Below are 12,133 nucleotides of genomic sequence, written 5' to 3' on the forward strand. Positions count from 1 at the left end.
AACACCATGTACTGTCTTTGTTAGAGCGAACAACTACTAATAATTTATCAAATAACTGTATGTATTTTCTAGTTAAAAACAGTTAGATAAGTGACTAGATCCCAAATTTTGTGCGATCATCCTTTTGGCTTGTGAATCATCTGAAAATGCATTTTAAAGCTTTGGAGGCAAGAACTTCATTTTTATAATATTTGGACTGGGAATTTCTTGTGCAATACAATTATTGTTAACCATGAGAATTTTTTTTGTTTCTTTTTTCATCTCTATAAAGACTTTCAAGTGAATTACTAAGTCATACCAGCTTTATGTTATATGGTGGTAGTTTATCGACATTTTTAGAACATTGCGGTTTTTGATATTTTCTGATAATGACTGGCTTAAGATTGTCAGTCCAAAAATAATTTGTTCTTAGCAATACTGTTAAGCGAAATTTGATGTTTTTTCTATCACATTTATGCCTCTGATCGATAATATTTTGTTACGTAAACATTTATAGAAAGTCCAATTTCATCGGTTTCAAAGATGTTTTACGGATCGCATTCGGCGGTCAGCTCTGCAAGTTTGTCTATAGTTTTTCATCACCACCATCATTTTTACCACAAAAATTTCGAGAAAAATCTAATTCTGTTTTTGTTTAACAATAGTAACTAGCACCATTATATTACTTTCCATCCAACAAGAATACTTGCGTTTTTCAAAAAATATTTATATAAGAAAATATAAATATATATATAAGAAAATGATTCTCATTGGTTTTCAGTTGCGACGTCATAGGTTTAATAAAAACATTGAGCAGTTGTCTGCTTGATAATCACGAGATTATCGTTTCCGGCAATGTGCCGTGTGCTGTTATAATACAGTTTTCATTTATTTATACGTTTATTAGTAACATATAAATAAAATATTTTTCTATATATAAGAATAAAATGAATAAACCTTTTATAGGTTAAGTTCTTATACATATTATTACATAATCACGTTAAAAATTAAAAGCATAATAATCTTATTACTATAAAATATTAAAATAAGTTAAAATTTTTGTTTTATTTACATTAAAATGATCCTAGCAACAAAAATAATTACATCTTACAGGACCGTCAAAATGAGCAACACTTTCAAACCATTTTTGTTGTATATTGCATTATTAAAAACTTTATCAAGTATTTTAGTCCATGTACCTTCAGAAGATTGGGAAGATATAATCTAAGAATATACATGGCGACGAGAATGTCGTAAATCTGAACCAAAAGTAGATCCTTTCATTTAAATTTATTTAAATCATTTAATTTATTTAAATCCAATTAAAATATTTGATTGAAGAAAATTATTTTTGTTTACCTTATTTCAGTCTCTAGCACAACCTAATTTTATAAAAATTACTAAATTTTTGTGAAAATAACGCATTTGCATACTTTTTACACAGAAACTCTACTACGCATGCGTCAATCATCATGACTCTTCACACACAGATAGATCTTGATGAGATCTATGGAACAAGGTTATCCATGGTTCGATATCTGTTAATCTTCCTGAGATATTTATCACTTCCGGTATCTCCGGAAGTAAATGTTTCTACATAAAATAGATGTGATAAATCGATTTCTCGTAATATCAATAGCCTATGTATAGAGTTTCATGATAATCGTTGTGGGGTGACTTGTGCCACGAATTTTGAACTTTCGAAATTTTTAAAGCGCGAGAGAATTTCGATAAAGATAATTGTTTGATTGATACTGTTTTGGTTGGTATACTTTAGGGGATTCACTTATTTGGATATTGGTGGTTTAAAACGTCTCTTACATTGACCCTGAAATGAGATGGCGCTTCATCATGCATAAACAAGTAGTCAGATAAATCCTTAAAAGTATTTTTTGGACAACCTCAAAATAAGTCTCGCCAGTTTCGTAAAATAACTAGTCCAATCAAATAATGATCGATTGGACCGATCCAAACAGGTTTCTCATGACTAATTGATTAGTTTTATAATTAATATTGATTATAGAGACAGCGAGGAATGGGAACTTGTTCAAGTGAGCTAGAGAGACAAAGAACATGGACCACTTTTTATCTCTACTCTATTCTGATTGGATCGCCATGACGAAATGTCGAGTGATGGAAATTGTAAAGAAATCAGAAACAATAAGAAAGAGATAGAGAGTGGTAGACCCATAAATGTAATACTAGAGTATTACATATATGGGTAAATATTTACCCATATAAATCCATTTACTTACCGCTCTCTATCTTTAATTCTAACTTTATGGTTAGTTCCACTCAACGCTCGCAATGCCCCCTTAAGCGGCCGTTGAAATTCCTATTTAATTCAAAGGGAATTGCCGTGACGGCTCTATTTGCTCTTTCCTTATGGCATCTGTGAGAATTATAAAAAGTGAGTATTTTTATCACCATAGGGCGGGATGAAGGGATGCAAAGGGTAAAGCAACCGTTCCAGTCCTTGAGAAGGAACGTACCCCCTTAAGTTGACATTTATTAGAAATGACAATACATTTCTAGATGATTCATAATAGGTCTGTCAATTGTCAAATACTTAAAACAAGTGACAAGAGATCTAAATTACTGATAATATTAAGGTGAAAAGCGTTTTTCGTTTTCGAAGTGTATAAAGATTTTAAAACCATTCAATTCGGTAAGTTTGAAAAAGTGTCTTATTATTTTCGAAATAATACATATTTGCACATTTGAAATAAATGAGAATACTTCTAAAGTATTTAAACTAGTACACATACCTATATAAACAAATATGTCTGATTACCCATTTCTGGGTTCCGATTAATTTTCATTCATTAATTTTAGTTTTGCCTAATTACTTATATGAATAATAGGTTTGTAAAATTTACGTTTTTCTTTAGTTTCTTAACAACTTTATCAAATCAGTTTTTTTGTGTTAACCAGTATAATGTGCGAAAGTAAATATTCATATTGAAAGGAATATTACATTTGGAAGTAATTTATTAGTAGAAGTTCTCCCTGCAGAAGTGTAAAGTATTCTCATACTGTATTCAATCCAAATATTATTTTCAATTGAAATGTTTCACTTATAGCTATGATGTAATGTATTTTTATTTCCAGGTTTTGTTCTGATTACACAGTGGTAGCAAAATGTCACAGTATCCACCTAGTAAGTTTATTTACTGTATTACAGCATTTTAGGTTTTAGGTTCAATGTTTGTCTTAATTTTGATGAATGTGTTTTTTTTTCATTTAAGAATCTAATTTAATTGCATTTTGCATTACACTATATCATATTGATCTTGATGTTATATAGATAATTCTTTTTTTCTTCATTTAGTTAATGCCCAATACAATTTTATTTTTATTTTCAGTATATTTTGAGGAACAGAAGAAGTGCACACTTTTTTAAATACATAATAATATTTTTTTCCGTTTTCAAGATTTATCTATGGTTTTAAATATTGCCTTGTTCTACATTTTGTGCTGTTGTTGATAAACCAGTTTTGACCATTGTCATTGTTTTTTAATATATGTGGTTATTATTTTAATCCTATCACATGAAGTGTATTTTATGGATAAAATAGAGACCTCAGGTTCTTGTCAAGTCAGCTGGTACTGATATTTGAATTCATCTTTTTCCTTTCATTTCATGTATTCATTAAAAAGTAGTACCTGGCAATTCATAATAGACATTCTCTTCACTGTTATTTACCAATTAAAAACATTGGAATGCTTAAATGTTACAGTCTTCATATATAGTAGTAGCATCCAATCAAATTTGATTTCACTAAAAAATCAACACATGTTGGTATTGCTTGCCTATTTGATATACACAGGATTACAGTTTTTATTTCCATAATATATTTATTCTTTTGCTTTAAAAAAGAATATACTACTACTGTTAAATAATAAGCAGCCTTTTCTCAAATATACCATCTAGTGTATATTTTCTTTGTATTCTGAATTTAACATGTCTAGAAATATTTCAAATATACAAGTTGTTATCTTTGTTTATATTAAAGATTTTTCATGTCACTTTTATTTTGAGTATATAAATATATAAACATAAGGTCAAAGGTGCATATAAAATATTTAGATTTCCTATTCAAAGAATAAATATTGATACAGATAATTTATACAAAAAATCTAGGTTTTGATCATTTGAATACCTTGGAAAATAGAGTCCAAGAGAAACTTAATCGATGTTATATTTTATCTAAAAATTGCGATAGGACATTGAACAGCAAACGGAATGTCAAACTTATGAATCAGCCTTAATAGAAGATTTGTTCTTATGTACTTTTTTATATAGATCCCAATCAAGGCTACTATGGTGGACAACAACCAGGTTACCCACCCCAAGGAAGTTACCCACCACCTGGTGGATACAATCCACAAGGTGGTTACCCCGCTGCGCCACAACCAGGGTCTTATCCCCCACCTAACCAGGGATATCAGCCGGCACCACCACCGTATATTGCCAACGATCCATACTCAACAGGTGAACATGTTCCCTTCTCTAGTAACACTACTGGTTCGTTTAACATTTTAATTTCTTCCTGCATTGCTTTGGCTTTGACAGATAAATGTGGTCTGGTCAGTTCTTTTGTAACACTAACAAAAAAAAATATTGAAACTTTTAAAAATCATTGATCCTTTGGGCAATTAATCAATTTTATAGCTTTCATTATAAGTTAAAATTTCCTTATTCTAACCTTTTCTCCCTTTGGTTAGAGAATGCATGGTATATAGTCCAATTTAGCAGAGCAGGTTTATTTATAGATTGGTTGTACATTATCAAGTGCATATATTTATTTAGAAAATAACATCAAATAAAATAAAATTATCTCATTGAAATGTATTTTTATCAATATAGACTCAAGTAACAACTAATTAGATATACAATGTGAAATTGATATAAATTTTTGAACAAATTAAAGGATAATCATCTTTTTCCATCATTTTTCCTCGTATTTAGTTGATGGTTGATATTGATTTGCCACCATTCTTTCAAGTTCATCTTGAACAAACAATGGTACAGCACAATTTGGAGGAATGCTTAGGACCATAATGCTGTTTTTTTGAAAGTTTCTTTTTTACTGATATTTATTAATTCTGAAAAGATTAAACAGTTATCTATTGTTGTTTTCACTCCAGCAAATTTCCCTCATTTAAATTATATGTTTGGTTTTTCAGTTGTTGATGCAATGGAAGTGCAAGTTTGTTCCCAAAATGTTATAAACACTGTCTGAAAGATATTGTCAGCAATATTTTTTTTATATTTAAAAGCCAATGGCTTTCTAAAGGTCTTGTAAGTCAGAACCAGCTGATTTATTTTCACTATTTGCCATCTTTCTGTACTTTGTTATAATCAAATTAATAATTATAAAAAATTGAGTTTCCTTTTCTTATTCATGAATGCTGTGCACTTAACTATTAACAAATCACACTGTATAAAATTTGACGTTTAGGTAGAGTTGTCATGTCGTAAAAATGAGTGATTAATAAGTTAAATGTTTGATGTTCTTACTATTAACATTGATTATGAACATTTGTTTATCTTGTTTGATGGTTTGTTTGAAAAATAAGAGTGATTAGATATATGGCACGGAAAGGTATACAAAAAAAAATCTCGTAGAACTAGGTTTTTGAGAAAATTTTTCACTAACTGATAAAAACATATTTGGGGTATCATTTGTACAGCGGTGTTGAAATACATAAATATTTAAAAAACGTAGTAACACTCATTTCAGATTCATTCATTTGGGAAATTTTGTGTAGAACCTGCATTTTCACATTTCTAAAAGCTGCTTGACATGGAGCAAGATAACATGCAAAGCAGTGGGCAATATATCACAGATAAAACTTATTTAATTGATTTCTGCAAGGTCTTGGAATTGCAATTTTATCAGTTTAGTGCTACTTCTAAAACCTGCAAACTGTATTTCTCCAGTTAGAGTTAATTTAGTAATGAACCAAGTGTCAATCAGATCAGCTGATTTATTTAATTGGGACTAACATTTTCGACTTTGGTAAAGTTACTGTTAGTTAGTGGCAGCCATAATGTCAATTGACATGCAGAATTCATTGTAATTTTTTAATCATGCAAGAAATTGTCTTGCTCCATGTCAAGCATCCTTAAGCAATTGGATACTGGTATTTCATATTGAGCTATGTTCTTACATTTTTCAGGTTATGGCGGCACAGGCTATGGTGAAGACCCAGAAGTAAAAGGATTCGATTTTAGCGATGCATCAATTAGAAGAGGTTTCATTCGAAAAGTTTATGCTATATTGTCAGTCCAACTTGGCATAACACTCTCTTTCATATGCTGGTTCCTCTACCACAGACCCACTAGAGAATATGTTTATTCACACATAGGTCTGTTTTATGCCTCACTTGTCATAGTTTTTGTGGCTATGATTGCTTTAGCATGTTGTGGAGATTTACGCAGAAAAGCACCAGCTAACTATATATTTTTATTTATATTCACTTTGGCTGAAAGTTTCTGTCTGGCATGCTCTGCTTCTACTTTCAAAGCAGATGCAGTTGCTATGGCCGTGGGAATTACAGCTGCAGTGTGTCTTGGATTAACTCTTTTTGCTTTTCAAACAAAATGGGACTTTACTATGATGGGTGGGATTCTTTTTGTAGCTGTAATTATTCTATTGGTTTTTGGAATAGTCGCTATTTTTGTCAGAAGTAAAGTTTTTCAACTACTGTACGCCTCTTTTGGAGCTTTATTATTTTCCATTTATTTGATTTATGATACACAATTGATGATGGGTGGTAAACATAAGTATTCAATATCTCCAGAAGAATATATATTTGCAGCAATGAATCTATACGTTGACATTATTAACATTTTTATGTACATTTTGGCTATTATTGGACAGGCTAGGGATTAGATTGTTAATTTGTTGTATTGAATTTTTTAATATTCCATATTTGTTATTTACTAGTCTTATTTCTATATTATATACTTATATAATTAAGTCACATCACAGTTAGAGTAATTTGGGCAATAAATCATATATCATTTAGAAGAGATGGGAGATAGGAAATTAACACAATTGTTTGTTCAATATTCTTGTGAAAGAATCGATATTAACTATAATATAATAATCTGTTGTTCACTTATCATCTAATAAATAAAAGTTCAACATATATCTTGCTTTTATTGATAAATTATCGACATTAAATTAAATAGAAGTTAATTAGGTTAAATTGAATTAATTATTATATACTAAAACATCCGTTATTATTTAAAAAAAATAAGGGAATTGTTACAGATATAACTATGAAAACTTATATTTAGCTTGAGCTTTTTCAAATATTCTAACATTTACTTGGGACACCCTATATATTTAAAGTAATAATGGACTGTTATGAGTAATATAATGATTACATTACAGAATTTCTTTGTTGCCTTCTTTCTCCTAACTTTACAGACTGTTTTAATTATTAACCATTTTTATTTATTTTATTGTCCTGACGTTTGATATCCATTAGAGAATGTTTTTATTCATTTTTCAACTATTTATTTTAAAAATTATTAAAATGTATCTGATATTCAAATATTTAATCTAAATCCACCTCATATTTTTATTTATCAAACTATAATAAACAATTATGAAATGTATATTGAATTTTTATCTGTGTTAAAAATATGTGTTAATCCAATATGAAAAAGTAGCACCAGGTTCACTAGAAAAAAAAACGAGCTTTTAGTATTGATAAATAGCTCAAGTACGACCTCAAAACAGAATGAAATATATAATTTTCAAGACAATAATCATTAAAGCTTGATTATACAACGCTATTAGTACCGACACCGCATTTTTATTAGATTATGTAGAAAAAAACTACCTGAATTGAAGTTGACGACATAAATGTGTTCCCTGAATTTCCTCCTATCAAATTAATAGCCCAACCAATAAAGGACTTTGATGGGGAATAAGTAGTAGGATAAAACTGAATTTTACCCATGTAATAAAATATCGCTTTGTATCGATTTGTATTCAAATCCCCTCTGAGCTTACCGTAACACTAAAAATAATATGTAAGATTCCACACTTAACTCTGCTTTTATACTTCATTCTCTCATTTTGAAAGTATCATCCCTATAATTGAATCCTTTAGGTCCATACTAGCTTTAGGTCTCTGCTTTTGCTCTAAGCACTTAGTTAACTATCTTAAAAGGCTTCATCCTTTGGTTTTAGGATTCTCTTATATACAAGTAATTTATTATAAATTGACAGAGTGGATTTTCTTCTCGGCAACCAAAATATTCGTATGGTACCTGTTCATCATCTATTTTTATTGGTACATATTGCTCCTTATTATCTATTTGTAAAATTCACATGTACCGATTTTTTCTTGTTTAAGCTTATTCTCTATTTGTTTGGTTCAATCATTAATTTTATTAATTGATGTTTGTAGGTTGGTTGCTGCTTCTTCGTGTCAATATAAATTTGAACGGGAGTTAGGTTTAGCTCTTTGACGATCTTCTTAAACTTATCTTTATATGGATCGACCGCAGCGGTATCACAAGAGATTTTTTCGCTCTTCATACCTAGCAGACGAATTCCAAAATCATCTTTTCCCATTATTTTATCTGGTGTTTTCTTTGAGAACTTCCCCTGAGATTTTGCTCTTGCTTTTGCCAACCTGAAGAAACTCTCCAGTTTTCAATGATTTAATTTTGTCACTGTTTTTTCGGATGCTGTGTATGGTAGCACTGCCAACTCCATATTCATTTGTAAAGTTAGATAATTTTTCACCTTTCTCAAGTCTTTTTTTATTAAACAGCATTAATGTTTTGAGTTTTCGTTTACAATGTGTTGACATTTTTCCCATGAATAAACTGATACACTACTAAACAGCAACGTTGAGAATAACACTAAAACAATAGATGTTCGCGTCACACGAAATAAGAGGCTACTGGACCGTCGGCAGTTTTTTGTTTACATAATTGTTGTGTATCATAGATTTGTTCTTGGTAGCTGCACTGGCAGAACTATTTCAGGAAGTGTACACTAAAGCGTTCTTTGTAGCAGAATCAACGCTAGTGTCGTTCATCCAGTTCTCTGTACTACTTGCACTGGGTCTAAAGTCAGTTCAGCCAGTGTTGTGTGCAAATGTGGCAATAGTGTCGTTTTCTAATTAGGGTATGTCACTTGTGTATGAGGTACAACCCAATAGCATTATCTTCTGGTACACCTGCGTTGATATCTTTTAAGTCTGAGTAAGCATCTTCTTACTTTATTCTGAAGACTCGTTTTGCAAGTGCAGTTTCTCATGCTGACAAAATTCTTCGTAACAAACTATTGTTGCTTACCTCTCTTGTGATTTATTGGTATACTTATATGTTTGTTACTACCCGTAGTATAGGGGTGAAAAAGCAGGAAGTGATATTCTATCAAACTAATTTTTTCCGAGCTTGTGTATGGGTTATAAATACCATTAAATAATAAAATAACATTTCAAATTACAGGAGCTTGTTAAACATTCGAACATTATTCCAAATTCCAAGTCAATGTTTAAGAGTAATCCCAAAGTTTTGTATTTTTTAAAAAAATTACTAAATGCGCGTTCAGTTTTACCGATTATGGAATCAAATTTTATATCAAACATTATATAATTTTATAAGTAAGGATCATTAGTTCTCTTAGGATATTATGAAAACGAATTCAGCGAACATAACGGTGTTGCATATGCACTTTGCTCAGTTTAAAGTCAATTGGTTTTTTATAGTGGAACAGATTTGTTAATCTGGAATAGGGGGAAGGGTGAAATATTGGATTTTTCAAAATATAATGGAAAATGTAGACTAAACAAAAAAAATTAAAAAATTAGCACAATGTGTACCATATTCTGCATTACAGTGTACAAAAAATTAGCAATACTTAATAAAACTTGATGGTGCCATCAATAATTTTGGAATTTTTGTGCAAAGAACTATTTGTTGGATATGTCTGTATTTGTACTCGAATTATTATCAAGTAGTTCTTAATATGTGTTATTTAATGATAGAAATACTGTCAAAATACAAGACTTTAGGTAGTACTACCGGTTCTAGAAATTGCATTCATAATTAAATGAAACTTGGAATGTTAGTATAGTAAGACCCCCGGGGAGATACATGAAACAGCGCTAAATGAGGTTATCTCAACATGTATATAATGGGAAAATGGATAGAAAATTGGTTATTAAATGTAATAATATTTTAAATAAAACATTTATTTCTCACAAAAATAAAAATATAAACGAATATTCTTATTAAAACAAATAACATTCTAAATCAGTCAAAAAATTCAGTCTATTCTGTGTCCAAATTTCATCCTTTCTGTCAAGAAACATCTAATGTAGTTGGCGTTTTTCTTTTGCATTCTGTTAGAAGTTGTTGATAAGAGTATCTGTAACACACTTTTGAACTCCTGTCAAAATTTGGATCATTTCCAACAAATTAGTCCATAATGTCAGTTATAGTGGTTAAACACCATCGAAAGTTCTTATTGCTCTTCTTCGAAATCACTACTATCAATTTTTTTGCTTCCTTCTTGCTCAGTTAATTCCTTAAGCTCATCATCACAAAGACTAACTGCTGTTTCTTCAACTATTCGATGTCTTCCACATTTACCTCATCTGAACCGGTTTTTTTCTCTAATTCCACTATTTCATCCATATCAAGTAGTTTTAACGGAAAGATACACATTTTCTTGAGATTTTGTTTACTTGAAATTTAAACTAGTGATGAGAAAAATTAGTGAAAAAATAAAAAAAAATATGTTATGTTACTTATATGTGGCAACGTTGCGGACGAGATTTTGAGGCGCGCGAAATTTGAAAGTGTACGCGGTATGTGGGGATATTAGTGTTATAAATCTCATTTCATTTACGCCACGTTAGCAAATATGACACTATGCAAATCAAACTACCCGGAGCACACATTTGACATTAGTGATAACGGTAGTATTACCGAAACAAGAGGGAAGATTGGATATTATGACATTACAAATGAGTTCTGGATTAACAGATTTGTAGAAAATATATCAAAATAATTGTTTTAACATCTAAATCAATTGCTTCACAACTGAAAGTTTTTTAAAATATATTTTAAGGAAGTTTGATAATAATAGGTATAGAAAAGAATGATCAAGAGGAATGTTAGTCTTTGGGAACTGAAGATTAATTTTCTTGATTCAAAATGTTAGAAACTTGTTGAATTTGAAAATCTCAAAATATAATTTCCACTTATATCGAAAAGTATTTTTAGGTCCCATTTCTAATAACTATTCAAACTTAAACAAAAGTGTGCAAAGAAAATTAGACAATTCTTTGATGATATTTTGGGTTTCTTAGTGTGTTTTTGATCAAGACTAAATTTAATTTTCTAATAAATTTTAGGACAATTGACTGTTATTGTATTTCAATTATTATCAGCTCAATGTTTAGTAAATAAAGTAATAAGCATCAAGTCTGCCCAAATAAATTACTTAATCTCTACAGTACATCAGAAATTGTCTCTGGAGTAATAGATACACACAAAATTATTGTTTTTGCTGTTTAAATACTCACATCTCACAAAGTCTTGGACCCCCTGGTTATTGAAAAAAATATTTTTAAGTATTTTCAAATTTTATTAAATGTTCTTAATCTTATACTTCAGTGTAATTACAATATATGTGAAGGAAAAAAATTTAAATTTACGTAACCAAAAATAGACTGTAAACCAAGTAACGAAAAATGTACAAAATATTGAAGTGTGAAAATTTTTATTTCAAGAAAAAAGATATAATGTAATAAAAAAATAGTTTCCCACTCTTCTTGTAAGACGGTAGTCAGGTCTTGAAGGGGGTTACAGATGGGTTTTCTCGATTGGATATTGCTCTGCCAATATATTTCCACACATGTTCAATGGGATTCATGTCTGGTGACTTGCTAGACAATTCATTCTTTGGATATCTCCTTCCTCTAGGATGTTTTGCGATTTCCGTGCGATGTGGTCTGGCATTATCATCTTGAAAAATGAAATTTGCTCCATATTCATTGCGCAAGGACTGAACTATCGGTCTTAAAATGTTCATCAGGGATCGCTCCTGTCTATCTGGGCCTCTCCAGACCCTTTTCCGTCGACTATCACTGTGGAAACCAAATT

The 12,133-nt window shown here is 30.2% G+C and overlaps 1 protein-coding gene across 5 annotated transcripts; it reads left to right on the forward strand.

Annotated features, from left to right (window-relative positions):
• The first annotated feature begins 2,506 nt into the window (after positions 1-2,506).
• On the forward strand, positions 2,507-7,615 carry LOC130899307 (protein lifeguard 1-like). 5 transcript variants are annotated; one of them, XM_057809154.1, is made up of 4 exons: positions 2,507-2,647; positions 3,091-3,139; positions 4,286-4,507; positions 6,166-7,615. In XM_057809154.1, the coding sequence occupies exons 2-4, from the start codon at positions 3,121-3,123 to the stop codon at positions 6,879-6,881; spliced, it is 957 nt and encodes a 318-aa protein (XP_057665137.1). In that variant the 5' UTR covers positions 2,507-2,647; positions 3,091-3,120; the 3' UTR covers positions 6,882-7,615. The 5 variants fall into 5 exon arrangements, with proteins under 5 accessions (XP_057665137.1, XP_057665141.1, XP_057665138.1 ...); XM_057809158.1 differs by having other exon boundaries at positions 4,286-4,474; positions 6,181-7,615; XM_057809155.1 differs by having other exon boundaries at positions 2,522-2,647; positions 6,181-7,615.
• The last annotated feature ends 4,518 nt before the right edge of the window (positions 7,616-12,133 follow it).

Source organism: Diorhabda carinulata, chromosome 11, assembly GCF_026250575.1.
Source record: "Diorhabda carinulata isolate Delta chromosome 11, icDioCari1.1, whole genome shotgun sequence".
Taxonomy (NCBI): domain Eukaryota; kingdom Metazoa; phylum Arthropoda; class Insecta; order Coleoptera; family Chrysomelidae; genus Diorhabda; species Diorhabda carinulata.